The sequence below is a fragment of the Heterodontus francisci genome, chromosome 1 (assembly GCF_036365525.1).
Source record: "Heterodontus francisci isolate sHetFra1 chromosome 1, sHetFra1.hap1, whole genome shotgun sequence".
Taxonomy (NCBI): Eukaryota; Metazoa; Chordata; class Chondrichthyes; order Heterodontiformes; family Heterodontidae; genus Heterodontus; species Heterodontus francisci.
In genome coordinates, this window is record NC_090371.1 from 287,312,779 (window position 1) to 287,329,845 (window position 17,067).

Here is a 17,067-nt window from a genome sequence, read left to right on the forward strand (position 1 = left end):
ATTGTCCCACAGGCTGCTTTCAGCTGCCAACAACGCCCCTGGCTGTGGCCTGGGGGCAGGTTGCTGGTCCAAGATTTGCAGATATCGGAGGTTGAAGCCTTCACACGTGCACACAGATTGCTTTGCCTAATTGGGGAAAGCAAAAGATCTAAAGATAGTACCTACATAGGGCTACATAATCAGCTGGACAACAGAATGCTTAAAGGAATTTGCTTAAAAGGACAGGTGTGTGTAGCACAATGAGTGAGCACCACTTTATCATGTTGCTACTTTTAAATTCCATCTAAATCACGAAACAGATTTCACAAGTACATATTTAGAATAATATCTATAATATACAGAATAATCTGTCAACAGGCAAAAAGGCTTCACTTCAGAATTAAGTCAAAGATGTAGCTATGTTGGTCTTTGGAACCATTTTATAAAAGATTCAAACATATATCTTAACAAAAGTGGTCAGAAGAGGTTACAGTAACTATAAAGTCATTTACCTGAATCAGATGTGGAAGCAGACTGTGTATCTTTATATGATGCGTAGCTCCCAGTATCCACATTATCATCCCCGTCATCAGCAACTATGGGAAGACAGTCACATTAGCCACAGACGTTCGCAATGCAATTACTCTGCTAATACTGCTAGCACATGGCCACACATACACACGCGTGCGCTAGCACATGGCCACAAGTACACATGTGCGCACCAGCACATGGCCACACATGCACACACGTACGCTAGTACATGGCCACACAAGCACACGCTAGCACATGGCCACATGTACACACACAGTGTTCCAGTACAGCTACAACACTGGCATCTTCCCGGCAATGTGGAAAATTGCCCAGTTATGTCCTGTACACAAAAAGCAGGACAAGTCCAACCCGGCCAATTACCGCACCATCTGTCTACTCTCAATCATCAGTAAAGCGATGGAAGGTGTCATCAACAGTGCCATCAAGTGGCACTTGCTTCGCAATAACCTGCTCAGTGACATCCAGTGTGGGTTCTGCCAGAGCCACTCAGCTCCTGACCTCATTACAGCCTTGGTTCAAACATGGACAAAAGAGCTGAACTCAAGAGGTGAGGTGAGAGTGACTGCCCTTGACATCAAGACAGCATTTGACCGAGTGCGGCATCAAGGAGCCCTAGCAAAACTGAAGTCAATGGGAATCAGGGGGAAAACTCTCCGCTGGTTGGAGTCATACCTAACGCAAGGGAAGATGTTTGTGGTTGTTGGAGGTAAATCATCTGAGCTCCAGGACATCAAAGCAGGAGTTCCTCAGGGTAGTGTCCCAGGTCCAACCATCTTCAGCTGCTTCTTCAATGACCTGCCTTCAATCATAAGGTCAGAAATGGGGATGTTCGCTGATGATTGCACAATGTTCAGCAATATTCGCGACTCCTCAGATACTGATACTGTAGAAATGCAGCAAGACCTGGACAATGTCCAGGCTTGGGCTGATAAGTGGTGAGTAACATTCACACCACACAAGTGCCAGGCAATGACCATCTCTAACAAGAGAGAATCTAACCATCTCCCCTTGATATTCAATGGCATTACGATCACGGAATACCCCACTATCAACATCCTGGGGTTACATGACCAGAAACTGAACTGAAGTAGCCATATAAATACCATGGCTACAAAAGGTCAGAGGCTAGGAATCCTGCGGCGAGTAACTCACCTCCTGACTCCCCAAAGCCTGTCCACCATCTACAAGGCACAAATCATGAGTGTGATGGAATACTTTCCACTTGCCTGGATGGGTGCAGCTCCAACAACACTCAAGAAGCTCAACACCATCCAGAACCAAACAGCTTGCTTGATTGGCACCCCATCCAAAAACATTCACCCCCTCCACCACCGACGCACAGTGGCAGCAGTGTGTACCATCTACAAGATGCACTGCAGCAATGCACCAAGGCTCCTTCAACAGCACTTTCCAAACCCACGACCTCTACCGCCTAGAAGGACAAGGCAGCAGATGCATGGGAACCTCACCACCTGCAAGTTCCCCACCAAGTCACACATCATCCTGACTTGGAACTATATCGCCGTTCCTTCACTGTCGTTGGGTCAAAATCCTGGAACTTCCTTCCTAACAGCACTGTGGGTGTACCTACCCCACATGGACTGCAGCGGTTCAAGGCGGCGGCTCACCACCACCTGCTCAAGGGCAATTAGTGATGGGCAATAAATGCTCTCCTAGTCAGTGACGTCCACATCCCATGAAAGAATTTTAAAAACTCACACTACCAAATGGCCACACACACACAAGCCCGCACACACACACCCTACCACATGGTCGCGCACACACACATCAGCTATGAAGAGAGACTGAAAAGGCTGGGGTTGTTTTCCTTAAAGCAGAGAAGGCTGAGGGAAGATCTGATTGAGGTATACAAAATTATGAGGGGCATTGATAGGTGAGATAGAAAGAAACTTTTTCCCTTGGCGGAGAGGTCAATAACCAGGGGCATAAAATTAATGTAAGGTGCAGGAGGTTTAGAGGTGATTTGAGGAAAAATGTTTTCATCCAGAGGGTGGTTGGAATCTGGAATGCACTGCCTGAAGGGGTGGTAGACGCAGGAACCCTCACAACATATAAGAAGTATTTAGATGAGCACTTGAAACACCATAGCATACAAGGCTACGGGCCAAGTGCTGGAAAATGGGATTAGAATAGTTAGGTGCTTGATGGGCGGCACAGATATGATGGGCTGAAGGGCCTGTTTCTGTGCTGTCTAACCCTATGATTATCAGCACATGGCCATACACACACACCAGCACATGGCCATACACACACACACCAGCACATGGCCGCACACACACACACACAGACACATGGCCGTACACACACACACACAGACACATGGCCGTACACACACACACACAGACACATGGCCGTACACACACACACACAGACACATGGCCGCACACACACACACACACAGACACATGGCCGCACACACACACACACACAGACACATGGCCCCACACACACACACAAACACAAGCACATGGCTACACACAAACACAAGCACATGGTCCCCCACACACAAAAACACACCAGCACATGGCCTCACACACACACACACACAAGCACATGGTCCCCCACACACAAACACACACACACACAAACACCAGCACATGGCCACACACACACACACACACCAGCACATGGCCACACACACACATATACACGCTAGGACTGGACAGTCTCTGTCAAACCAACTGCTGCTCAGTTCTTCAACATGAGCAAGGATGTATGCATCAGAATTAGCAACAGCACTGCAGAGACCCATTTTCTTGCTAACACATAGGATCGGCAACTTAACTACTTTAATCAACTTAAATTACTTTTAAAAATAAATCTTCGATTTTTTTCCATTTCTTGTGTTTTTTAAAAATGAAAACAGAAATGTTAAAAGATGAACAAAACAGGAATAATTAAATAACCATGGAAACCCAATTATATCTGCTTTCATCACATAACGCTGCTGACACAGAATGGCATACATTGGGAGTAACGCCTGGGGTAATCTGCTGTGTGGAGTAAATCAAAATTTGTAAAGCGATTGTTTCACACATAGTGGAGACCAACTCAGCTTTACTGACTGTTTCGTTTTCCCTAAAGTAACACTTCAGAACATTTACCAAGTGTCCTTAGGTTTTAAACTTCAATTATTCAACCATGCTCAAAATCAAACTCTGGCACGCTTAAAACAATTTGACATCCAAAAACTTCTCATTAGGAAAAAAACTTCTCATTAGGAATTACCATCCAGTAATAATTACCAGTTTATTGTAATAGCTTCAATACAGAAATAACCAGAAATTCAACTGTTTCTCCTACATACCTTGTTCTGTTTGTGCAGTTTCTGATATCCGAAAACAGTAGAACTTGCTGAAATTGCGTGCACAAACACGCACACAATTTGGAGGCAGTATCATGTTCTGCAACCTTCCAAAATTGCATTCTGGCGTAAGGCTACTGTAGCAGTCAGCATGAACCTGTGGGAGGAGGAAGGTGGCATTTCTTTGTCTTTATAACAGCAAGTATATTAATAATGAGTATTTTAATTATATTTGTTAAGTGACTTAATCTAATAAATAGAGGTATAGCAGGGCACCTCAGACCCGTGTGACATCATATGCCAAGTTCTGGAGCTCGAGCAACAGCTGACGTCATTGTGATCCATCCGCAAGGATGTGTGTGTCATGGATAGCATGTTTCAGGAGATGGTCATCCCGCAGTTTAAGAGAGTGCAGACAGAAAGGGACAGGGGTGACTGCCAGACTGACAAAAAAGAGCAGGCAGATAGTTCAGGAGGCCCCTCAGAGCATCTTGCTCTCTAACCAGGTTCTCAATGCTGATGGGGAGAACGTTGCTCTGGGAAGTGCAGCCACAGCTAATACCATAGCTCCATGGGTGGTTCAACTGTATAGGGAGGGAAGAGAAAAGTCTAGAGAGCACTAGTTACAGAAGATTTTATGCTTAGGGGAGCAGACAGATGTTTTTGTGGTAGCAGATGTGATTCCAGGATGGTCTGTTGCCTCCCTGGTGCCAGGGTTAAGGATATCGCCAAGCAGCTGCAGAATATTCTGGAGGTGGTCAGAGGTCACGGTCCATATCGGTACCAAAGTCATAGGTAGAGAAAGGATCGAGGTCCTACAGGCAGAATTTAAGGAGTTAGAAAAGAGATTAAAAAGCAGGACCTCAAAAAGTAGTAATCTCAGGATTACTTCTGGTGCCTCATGCTCTTGAGTACAGAAATAGGAGGATAGAACAGATGAATGCCTGGCTGGAGAGATGATGCAGGAGGGCTGGCTTTAGATTCCTGGGACATTGGTTCTGGTTCTGGGGAAGTTGGGACCTGTACAGGCCAGACAGGTTGCACCTCAATAGAACTGGGACCACTATTCTCATGGGCAGATTTGCTAGTACTGTTGGAAGGGTTTAAACTAGGTAGACAGGGGGATGGGAAGCTGAGCATAGATTCAGAAGGGAAAAAAGCAGAGATGTAAATGGAAGGCAGAAAATCAGCAAGAGAGTTTGGAAGGCAAAGCAAACAAAGGTTGGAAAATAGACAAAAAAGGAGGCCAGTTCTACTTAATGGCATATACCTAAAAGCAAGTAGTGACTAAGGCAGATGAGCTGAGGGAACAGATTGACACATGGAGGTAAAGGCCTGCTACCCGACCCAAACCTGACGGGACCTGACGAGATGTGTTGGGTTCGGGTCGGGTCCCTCTTCCGGGGTCAGGTCGAACCGAGTCCAGGTCGATCCGGGTCCGGGTCGGGCTGGACACACACGGTAAGTGCTCTGCTGGTAAGGATTGAAATTTTTTTTTAAACTTTACCTGAGCTGGGAATCTGGGACAAAACTGAGGCTGCGCAGTGAGCGAGTGACATCACTATGTCATCATCACGCATGCACTGCAGCTTCCTGGAGGTTCCAAGTTGAAGGTAAGTAAAGGGATGGTCGGGTCGGGTTGAGGCAAAATCGGAGGGATTTGGGCCAGGTGATGTTTGGGTCCACTGTGGTTCGGTCAGGTTCGGGTCGGGTTCTTTTTCCCTACCTGAGCAAGCCTTTACATGGAAGTACTGAAATATTGCTTAGAGAGGGGCTGGAATGGCAGCTTAACGTTGCTGGTTACAGGCTTTACAGCCGAGATAGAGAGGGGGTTAAAAAAGGAGGTGGGGTGGCAATATTGATTAACAAAACAATTACAGCCATGAGATGAGATGACATATTAGAGGGATCATCAAATGAGGCTCTATAGGTTGAACTAAGGAACAAAAAAGGGGGCAATCACACTGCTGGTAGTGTACTACAGACCCGCAAACAGCACGAGACAGACAGAAGAGCAAATTCATAAGAAAATTTCTGACAAATGCAAAACCAGTATGACAGTAATACTGGGGGGTTTTAATTACATTTATATTAACTGGGATACAGTCAGTGTAAAAGGTACAGAGGATACAGAATTCCTAAATGACACAAGCCTAACAAGAGGGGAGGGGCAATTCTGGATTTAGCTTTAGGGAATGAAGCTGGCCAGGTGTAAGAAGTATCAGTGGGAGAGCACTTTTGTGGTAGTGATCATAATTCAGTTGGATTTAGCACAGATATGGAAAAAGACAAAGATAAACTAGGAGTAAATGTTCTAAATTGGGGGAAGGCTAATTTTACTAAGCTGAGAGGTGATTTATCAAAAGTGAACTGGAAATAGCAACTTGAAAATAAATTGGTGTCAGAGAAATGGGAGGCATTCAAGGGGTTCAGGGAAAACGTTCCCACTAAGAAAAAGGGTGGGAGAGCCAAACCTAGAGCCCCATGGATGACAAGGTGCATAGAGGGTAAGATAAGGCAAGAAAGGGAAGCGTTTGTCAGACCCTGAGATATTAATACTGCAGAAAGCCTGGAAGAGTACACAAAGTGTTGTTGTTGTTAGCATCCTTCCATCTACAAAAGATGATGGACACACAGCAAACAATCTATTTAGGTGGAGTGCCTTTTCTTGGTGCACCTTTGTGATGGCTGTGAAGGCCAATCCTTGAGAGACAGGTTCTGCTACAGTCCCACACGTGAAGCGGCCAAGTGACGCCGTGAGTTGTTTTCGGCACTGGCATCTATTACCAAGCTGCTGTAGCCACTGGTCGTCGTGGTAGTGCACACCAGTCCACAGGAAGTGTCGCCATTTCACTCTTTCACCAACTGGTGACTCCCAAGTGCGATAGTCAACATTTAGGGTCTTCATGACGCGCTTGCAAGCATCCTTGAAGCGAAGCTTTGGGTGCCCCACTAGTCATCTGGCCCCTGCTACCTCACCATAGAGAAGATCCTTAAGTATGCAATCGTCTTCCATCTTGCAGACGTGTCCGATACACCAAAGGCACCTCTATTTGGTTACTGTCAAAACACTTGGCAGCTCTGCCTTCGAGAGGGCTGCCACATTTGTGATTTTGTTCCGCCAGGATATACCCATAATGCGCCAGACAGCAAAGATGGAAATTACTGAGCTTCTTTTCCTGGTAGCTGTAAGTCACCCATGTTTCACAGCCATACAGCAAGGTGCTGAGAACACAGGCCTTATAAACCATCAGCTTGATCCTAAGGGTCAGCTTGGTGTCATCCCATGCATGTTTTGAAAGTTGGCGAAAGGTGGTAGCTGCTTCCCCTACATGTGTATTGTGCAAGGGACAGATTGTCTGTCGCCATGGACCCAAGGTAACAGAAATTGCTAACCACTTACAGTGTAGGGATATATTAAAAGGGAAATTAGTAAAGCAAAGAGAGGGCATGAAAAAATATTAGCAAGGAAAATCCAAAAAATGTTTTATTAGTACACAAAGAGCAAGAGGATAACTAAGGAAAGAATCGGGCCTATTACTTTGCAGCTGTCTTCACAAAAGAGGGGCAAATGATGACATCATAGTTAAGGAGGAACCATGTGAAATATTGGATGGATTAACATTGTTAGAGAGGAAGTATTGAAAGGCTTGACTTCTTTGAAAGTAGCTAAATCGCCAGACCAAGATGAAACAAAATCCAGGTTGTTAAAAGCAGCAAGGGAGGAAATTGCAGAGGCTCTGACCATCATATTTCAATCCTCCCTGGCTACAGAGTTGTGCCAGAGGATTGCCAACATTGTACCCTTTTTAAAATGGGAGGAAGGTATAATCCATTTAATTATAGGCCAGTTAGCTTAACTTCTGTTGGAGGCAAATTATTGGAATCAATTCTGAAGGACAGTATAAACCTTTATTTAGAAAGGCAAAGATTAATCAAGGGAAGTCAACATGGATTGGTTAAGGAAAGGTCATGTCGGAGTAATATGACTGAATTTTGTGAGGAAGTGACAAGTAGGGTTGATAAGAGTGCTGTGGTGGATGTGGTCTACATGAATTTTAGCAAGGTTTCTTACAAGGTCGCACATGGCAGGCTGGTCAAAAATGTAAAAGCCCTTGGGATCCAACGGAGAGTGACAAACTGGATCCAAAACCACCGAAGTGGTAGGAAGCAAAGCGTAATGGTTGATGGGCGTTTTGGCGACTGGAAGGTTGTTACCATTGGGATTCTGCAGGACTCAGTAGTCTATCCCTTTCTTTGTGCAGTTTATCTTAATGATTCAGACTCAAATGTAGGGGGCATGACAGGAAGTTTGCAGCTGATACAAAAATTGGCCATGTGGTTGACAGTGAGAAAGAAAGCTTTAGACTGCAGGAAGACACAGATGGTTTGGTCAGTTGGGCAGAAAAGTAGAAAATGGAATTCGATCCGGAGAAGTGTGAGGTAAGGGCGTGAGAGGGTGGCTGTAGATAGGATGCTTCCTCAGGCTGGTAAGTCTAGAACTTGGGTACATAATCTCAGAATAATGGGTAGGCCATTTAAAACTGAGATGAGGAGGAATTTCTCCACTCAGAGGGTGGTGAATCTTTGGAATTCTCTACCCCAGAGGGCTGTGGAAGCTCAATCATTGAACATGTTCAAGACGGAAATCAATAGATATCTGGATACTAATATCAAGGGATATGGAGATAGCGTGGGAGAGTGGTGTTGAGGTAGATGATCAGCCATGATCTGGTTGAATGGCGGAACAGGCTCGACAGGTCTACTCCTGCTCCTATGTTCCTAATGCATTTTGGGAGGTGCAACAAGGCAAGGGAATACACAATAAATGGGAGGATACGGAGTAGTGTGGAGGAACAGAGGGACCTTGGAGTGTACGTCCACCGTTCTTTAAAGGTAGTACAGATCGATAAAGTGGTTAAGAAGGTATATGGCATGCTTTTATTTATTAGCCAAGGCAAAGAATGTAAGAGCAGGGAGGTTATGCTAGAAATGTATACAACACTAGTTAGATTATGCAGTACTCAAGCTCTGCAGTTCTGTTCACATTACAGCAAAGGTGTGATTGCACTGGACAGACTGCAGAGGAGATTTACGAGGATGTTGCCAGAACTGGAAACTTTAAGCTATGAGGAAAGATTGGATAGGCTGGGATTGTTTTTTTTGGAGCAGAGGAGGTTGAGGGGTGACTTAATTGTGGTGTATAAAATTATGAGGGGCCTACATAGAGTACCTTAGCAGAGGGTCAAAAACCTGGGGCATAGATTCAAAGTAATTGGTAGAAGGATTAGAGGTGAGATGAGGAAACAGTTTTTTGCCCAGAGGGTGGTAGGGACCTGGAACTCACGGCCTGAAAGGACGGTAGAGGCAGAAACTCTCAACACATTTAAAAACTACTTGGATGTTTACTTGAAGAGCCAAGACCTGCAGGGTTATGGACCTAGTCAGGAAGGTGGGATTAGGCTGGGTAGCTCTTTGTTGACCGGCAAGGACACAATGGGCTGAATGGCCTCCTTCTATGTCGTAAATTTTCTATGGTTTCTATCGATAATACATTTGTAGCCTGAGTTTAAAAAGATAAAGGCTGTTCCACATGCTATGAGTCTGCTCACGTTACTGAACCCTGCTGTCACTGCTCTGATGGTTGAGTTACATAGACTGAGAAAATGAAACTGCATTTTTGGCCTCCGAGAATAGTCACTCCTGATATTCAATAAATAAAAACAAACTATGGTGGGAAGTGGCTAGGCAAAAATCAACTCATTAAATAAATCAAGAGAAGCAATGCAAACTTGGATTAATTTTTAAAAGGTCAAAATTAAAAGTTAATGTTCAAGGTCAAGAGAATTCATTGGTTACTTACAGGTCGAGCTAAGAATAATTCAGGAATTATTGACTGCTTGGGACAATTCAGCAATTATTCAGGAGAATTTTATTCCCCATGTCAGGACCAGGAAAGTTTATCAATTGTTAAATAGGTTGGAAGAATTCATTCACTATTTACAGACCAGAGCCAGGAGCGCTCATCAACTAGTTGGAATAATTAATTTATTACTTACATGTCAGAGTCAGGAGAATTCATTCATCATTTACAGATTGTTGTTGGGTCATTAAAAAAAAAATCAGAATTACATAGAATATATAGCACTGAAACTGGCCATTCAGCCCAACTAGTCCATGCCTGCATTTATGCTCCACTTGACCCTCCTCCCATCTTTCCTCATCTAATTCTATCATCTTAACCCTCTATTCCCTTCTCCCTCATATGCTTGTCTCGCTTCCCCTTAAATGTATCTAAAGCATTCACTTCAACCACTCTCTGTGGTAGTGAGTTCCACATTCTCGCCACTTTTGGATAAAGAAGTTTCTTCCGAATTCCCTATTGGATTTCTTGGTGACTATCTTATATTGATGGCCTCTAGTTATGCTCTTCCCCAAAAGTGAAAACATTCTCTCGGTATCCACTCTATCAATACCTTTCATAATTTTAAAGACCTCTATTAGGTCACTCCTTGGCCTTCCTTTTGCAAGAGAAAAGAAACCCATCATTTCCTGATATATATATATATATATATATATATATATACACGCATCATCCCTGTAAACCTTCTCTGCTCCCTCTCCAGTGCCTCTATATCCTTTCTATAATATGACGACCAGAACTGCATGCAGTATTCTAAGGGTGGTCTAACCAAGGTTCGATACAGGTTTAGCTTAACTTCCCTACTTTCCAATTCTATCCCTCTAGAAATAAAGTCTAGTGCTTGGTCTGCTTTTTTATGGCCTTGCTAACCCGTGGTGAAAATTTTATTGATTGGTGTATTTGTATTCTGAGATCCTTTGTTCTTCTACCCCATCTAGACTCGCACCTTCCAAGTAATAAGTGATCTCCCTATTCTTCCTACGAAAATGTTCTACCTCACATTTATCTGTGTTGAACTTCATCTGCTAATTATTTGCCCATTCTGCAAGGTAATTAATGTCCTCTTGTAATTTGTTGCAGTCCTCCTCAGTACTGATGATCTCCTCCCCCTCAATTTTAGAAATTGTGTGTCTGATTCCAAAGTCCAAATCATTATTGTAAATTGTGAACAGCAGTGGTCCCAGCACTGATCCTTGTGGAACACCACCTTCCGCCACTCTGAATAACTAACCTTTACTCCCATTCTCTGCTTTCTGTCTTGAAGGGGTCCTCAACATTGACTCCGGACCCCATGAAGTGTCATGGCATCAGGTCAAACATGACTAAGGAAACATCCTGCCGATTACCACCTACCACCTCCCCTCGGCTGATGAATCATGTTTCTCCATGTTGAACACCAATTAGAAGAAGCACTGAGGGTAGCAAGGGCACAAAATATACTCTGGGTGGGGTCTTCAATGTCCTTCACCAAGAGTGGTTCGGCAGCACTACTACTGAACGAGCTGGCTGAGTGCTAAAGGTCATAGCAGCTAGACTGAGTCTGCAGCAGGTGGTGAGGCAACCAACAAGAGGGAAAAACATAGTTGACCTCGTCCTCACCAATCTGCCTGCTGTAAATGCATCCGTCCATGACAGCATTGATAGGAAGGGAGGCAGTGGCATAGTGGTAATGTTACTGGATTAGTAATCCAGAAGCCAGGCTAATGCTCTGGGGACATGGGTCCGAATCCCACCAAAGCAGATGGTGAAATTTGAATTCAATTAATAAATCTGGAATTAAAAAGCTAGCTCAAAGATGGACCATAAAACCATTTTCGATTGTTGTAAAAATCCATCTGGTTCATTAATCTTTACCTGGTCTGGCCGACATGTGACTCCAGGCCCACAGCAATGTGGTTGACTCTTAAAATGGCCTACCAAGCCACTCAGTTCAAGGGCAATTCGGGATGGGTAATAAATGCTGGCCTAGCCAGCGACGCCCACATCCCACAAAACAAATAAAATTTTTAAAAATGTGACCACTAGTCCTTGTGGAGACTAAATCTCTTCTTCAAATTGAGGGTACCCACCATCTGTTGTGTGGCACAAAAAGCAGGACAAACCCAATCCATCAAATTACCTCTCTATCACTTTACTCTTGACCCCTTTCATCACTTTGCTAATGGTCATCAACAGCGCTATCAAGTGGCACTTGCTCCGCAATAACCTGCTCAGTGACGCTCAGTTTGGGTTCTGCCAGGGCCACTCAGCTCGTGACTTCATTACAGCCTTGGTTCAAACATGGACAAAAGAGCTGAACTCAAGAGGTGAAGTGAGAGTGACTGCCCTTGACATCAAAACAGCATTTGACCAAGTATGGCATCAAGGAGCCCAAGCAAAACTGGAGTCAATGCAAATCAGCGGGAAAACCCCCTGCTGACTGGAGTCATAACTAGCATAAAGGAAAATAGTTGCGGTTTTTTGTTGGAGGTCAATCATCTAAGTCCCAGAACATCACTGCAGGAGTTCCTCAGGGTAATGTCCTATCCCCAACCATCTTCAGCTGCTTCATCAACGACCTTCCCTCCATCATAAGGTCAGAAGTTGGGATGTTCACTGATGACTGCACAATGTTCAGCACCATTCGTGACTCCTCAGATACTGAAGCAGCCCATGTCCATTTGTAGCAAGACCTGGACAACATCCAGGCTTGGTCGGATAAGTGGCAAATAACAGTCGCGCCACACAAGTGCCAGGCAATGACCATCTCAAACAAGAGAGAATCTAACCATCGCCCCTTGACGTTCAATGGCATTACCATCGTTGAATCCCCCACTATCAACATCCTGGGCGTTACGCTTGATCAGAAACTGAACTGGACCAGCCACATAAATACTGTGGCTACAAAAGCAGGTCAGACATTGGGAATTCTGTGGCGGGTAACCCATCTCCTGACTCCCCAAAGCCTTTCCACCATCTACAAGGCACAAGTCGAGAGTGCGATGGAATATTCTCCACTTACCTGGATGGGTGCAACTTCAACGACACTCAAGAAGCTCGACACCATCCAGGACAAAGCAACCTGCTTGATTGGCACCCCATCCACAACCTTCAACATTCACTCCCTCCACCACCGATGCACAGTGGCAGCAGTGTGTACCATCTACAAAATGCACTGTAGCAACTCTCCAAGGCTCCTTAGACAGCACCTTCCAAACCCGCGACCTCTACCTCCTAGAGGGACAAGGGCAGCAGATGCAAGGGAACACCACCATCTGCAAGTTCCCCTCCAAGCCACATACCATCCTGACTTGGAACTATATCGCCGTTCCTTCACTGTCGCTGGGTCAAAATCCTGGAACTCCCTTCCTAACAGCACTGTTGGTATACCTACTGCAGTGGTGCAAGAAGGCAGCTCAACACCACCTTCTCAAGCGCAATTAGGGATGGGCAATAAATGCAATAAATGCTGGCCTAGCCAGTGATGCCCACATCCCACGAACGAATTAAAAAAAAAATGAAACCAGCTAGCAATCCATTCTGCCAAGTGTCCCCTGACTCTGCGTTCTCTGACCTTATTCATTAGTCTATTATGGGGCACCTTATTAAAAGGCCTTTGGAAAATCCAGATAAATTATATCTACTGCATTACCACTGTCCACTCTGTTACCTCCTCAAAAATTTCAATAAGGTTGGTCAAGCAAGTTTTTCCCTTTTGAAATTAACGCTGACAATTCATTATTATATTTTTCTTTCCTTTAGCAGGGGTCACTACTGATGGCAACCATGGCTGGGTGAGTCATCATGGTTCATGTGTCTCTACCCACTGCAAGAAGTGCATTCACCCATGAACTCATCAGTTTATGCATTACCTTTGACACAAAAACAGGTAGCTCTGCTGTTCAAACTGTTTACTTACTGTCGTCCCACACCATTCACATCGAATGCCTGATAACACTTCTGACGAGCCACATGACTTCTTACAGACAGCACAGCGTGCGCTGGAGGAGAGATTGCCTTCTCTCCAGTGATGGTGATAAGACTCCTGGCAAATGAACAAGATAAATAAAAGGATTTTAATCTTACACTTTGAAAGATGCTATCTTCATGCCTGCTTACTGTGTACCATCTGCAACATGCATTGCAGGAACTCGCCAAGGCACCTCCAATTGCACCTTCCAAGCCTGAGACCTCTATCACCTAGAACAAGGGAAACAGACGCATAGGAACACAACTACATGCAAGTTTCACTCCAAGCCAGACACCTTCCTGACTTGCAACTATATCGCTATTCCTTCACTGTAACTTGGTCAAAATCCTGGAACTCCCTTCCTAACAGCACTGTGGGTGTACCTACCCCACATAGACTGCAGAGATTCAAGACAGTGACTTACCACCACCTTCTCAAGGGCAATTAGGGATGGGCAACAAATTCTAGCCTAGCCAGCGACGCTTATAATCATGTGAACGAATCAAAAAGTATTCTGAGATCAGAACCTCCAATTCTGAAGAACCATAACACGAAAATCCTGAGCTATCCTTTCTTGCTCAAAATGCCTGTAAACCTGTTGTATTTTGGCAGCATTTTCACCCACAGCATAAGTTTCATATGATGTGAGTATTCAGGATTACTGTGGTTTATGTAAAATATAATATTTAACTATCAAAACATGTAAAATGGGCCACATTAGTACACAAGACTAAGCAGTTAAGCAGTGCAGGACAACATACTGGAGTTGTAATGCACTGTAACACTAAGCAGCATGACAAAGATTCCCTCTTGCGATCCCCAATCTCTGAGTTTCTGATCTTTAGCTACTCGTACATTGGTTTAGTGTAACGTTGGGGTCTCAGTTTGTGATGCATAGGTCTTGCAAGGCTGGAGGCATCTTCAAAATAAGCTGCCAAGTTTGCCATGGCTAGCAGTGATCCAGTAAAAGAGTGGGCTTCAGCCTTTGTTGGGTCAGCAGGTTTACTTCAGTGTTGCTGACCACTGCATGAGACCTGCACATGGGGAGATAAAGGAACTCATATGGCTCAAAATCAATATGAAAGCAGCTTCAGCCATTGTGGGAAGACACTTTGTGGGAACCAAGAGCTCCGGCCTTGCAAGAGTTTCCTATGGGGACGGAGGGAAAAACTGGAGTGACATCCTATGCTTTTCATGCATTTGGTTCAGAGGCTGCAAGTGGGTCCCCTGCACTCCCAACTGATAGAAACATAGAAAAATAGGAGTAGGAGTAGGCCATTTGGCCCATGTACAAAATCATGAGAGGTATAGACAGGGTGGATAGCAAGAAGCTTTTTCCCAGAGTGGGGGTTTCAATTACAAGGGGACATGAGTTCAAAGTGAAAGGGGAAAAGTTTAGGGGGGATATGCGTGGAAAGTTCTTTACGCAGAGGGTGGTGGATGCCTGGAAAGCATTGCCAGCGGAGGTGGTAGACTGGGGCACGATAGCGTCTTTTAAGATGTATCTAGATAGATACATGAATGGGCAGGAAGTAAAAGAGATACAGACCCTTAGATAATAGGCGACAGGTTTAGATAGAGGATTTGGATCGGCGTAGGCTTGGAGGGCCGAAGGGCCTGTTCCTGTGCTGTAATTTTCTTTGTTCTTTGTTCGAGCCTGCACTGCCACTCAATACCATCATGACTGATCATCCAAACTCAGTACCCTGTTCCCGCTTTCTCCCAGTATCCCTTGATTCCTTTAGCCCGAAGAACTATATCTAACTCTTTCTTGAATATATTTAATGATTTGGCCTCAACTGCTTTCTGTGGCAGAGAATTCCACAGGTTCACCACTCTCTGGGTGAAGAAATCCCTCCTCATCTGAGTCCTAAATGGCTTACCCCTTAACCTTAGACTGTGACCCCTGGTCCTGGACTCCCCCACCATCGGGAACATCCTTCCTGCATCCAGTCTGTCCCGTCCTGTTAGAATTTTGTAGGTTTCTATGAGATCCCCTCTCATTCTTCTAAACTCTAGCGAATACAAGCCTAATCGACCCAATCTCTCTTCATACGTCAGTCCTGCCATCCCAGGAATCAGTCTGGTGAACCTTCGCTACGCTCCCTCCATTGCAAGAACATCCTTCCTCAGATAAGGAGACCAAAACTGCACACAATACTCCAGGTGTGGTCTCACCAAGGCCTTGTATAACTGCAGCAAGACATCCCTGCTCCTGTACTCGAATCCTCTCGCTATGAAGGCCAACATACCATTTGCCTTCTTAACTGCCTGCTGCACCTGCATGCTTACTTTCAGCGACTGGTGCACAAGGACACCCAGGTCTCGCTGCACCTCCCCCTTTCCCAATCTATCACCATTAAGATAATAATCTGCCTTTCTGTTTTTGCCACCAAAGTGGATAACCTCACATTTACTGCATCTGCCATGTATTTGCCCACCCACTCAACCTGTCCAAATCACACTGGAGCTTCTCTGCATCCTCCTCACAGCTCACACTCCCACTCAGCTTTGTGTCGTCTGCAAACTTGGATATATTACATTTAATTCCCTCATCTATATCATTAATATATATTGTGAATAGCTGAGGTCCTAGCATTGATCCCTGCGGTACCCCACTAGTCACTGCCTGCCATTCGGAAAAAGACCCATTTATTCCTACTCTTTGTTTCCTGTCTGCCAACCAGTTCTCTATCCATGTCAGTACCTTACCCCCAATTCCATGCGCTTTAATTTTGCATGCTAATCTCTCATATGGGAACTTATCAAAAGCCTTCTGAAAGTCCAAATACATCACATCCACTGGTTCTCTCTTATCTATTCTACTAGTTACATCCTCAAAAAATTCCAGTAGATTTGTCAAGCATGATTTCCCTTTCGTAAATCCATGTTGACTTTGTCCGATCCTGTCATTGTTTTCCAAGTGCTCTGCTATTACATCTTTTATAATGGACTCTAGCATTTTCCCCACTACTGATGTCAGGCTCACCGGTCTATAATTCCCTGTTTTCTCTCTGTCTCCTTTTTTAAATAGTGGGGTTACATTAGCTACCCTCTAATCCGTTGGAACTGTTCCAGAGTCTATAGAATTTTGAAAAATGACCAGCAATGCATCCACTATTTCCAGGGCCACTTCCTCAAGTACTCTGGGATGTAGATTATCAGGCCCTGGGGATTTATCGGCCTTCAATCCCATCAACTCCCCTAACACCATTTCCCTACTAATACTGATTTCACACAGTTCCTCCTTCTCACTGGACCCTATGTTCCCCAACATTTCTGGGAGGTAATTTGTGTCCTCCTTTGTGAAGACAGAACCAAAGTATGTATTTAATTGGT

At 44.6% G+C, this 17,067-nt stretch overlaps 1 protein-coding gene across 1 annotated transcript in view; it reads right to left on the reverse strand.

Moving 5' to 3' along the window:
• The window catches only part of LOC137373117 (diacylglycerol kinase theta), a 296,078-nt gene that overhangs the window by 237,807 nt on the left and 41,204 nt on the right, over window positions 1-17,067 (reverse strand). Inside the window, exons 5-7 of the mRNA XM_068037996.1 lie at window positions 13,678-13,803; window positions 3,860-4,013; window positions 492-575 (exon numbers count right to left, since the gene is read on the reverse strand). Of these exons, the coding sequence (XP_067894097.1) occupies window positions 492-575; window positions 3,860-4,013; window positions 13,678-13,803 (364 nt within the window). The remainder of the gene's footprint in view (window positions 1-491; window positions 576-3,859; window positions 4,014-13,677; window positions 13,804-17,067) is intronic.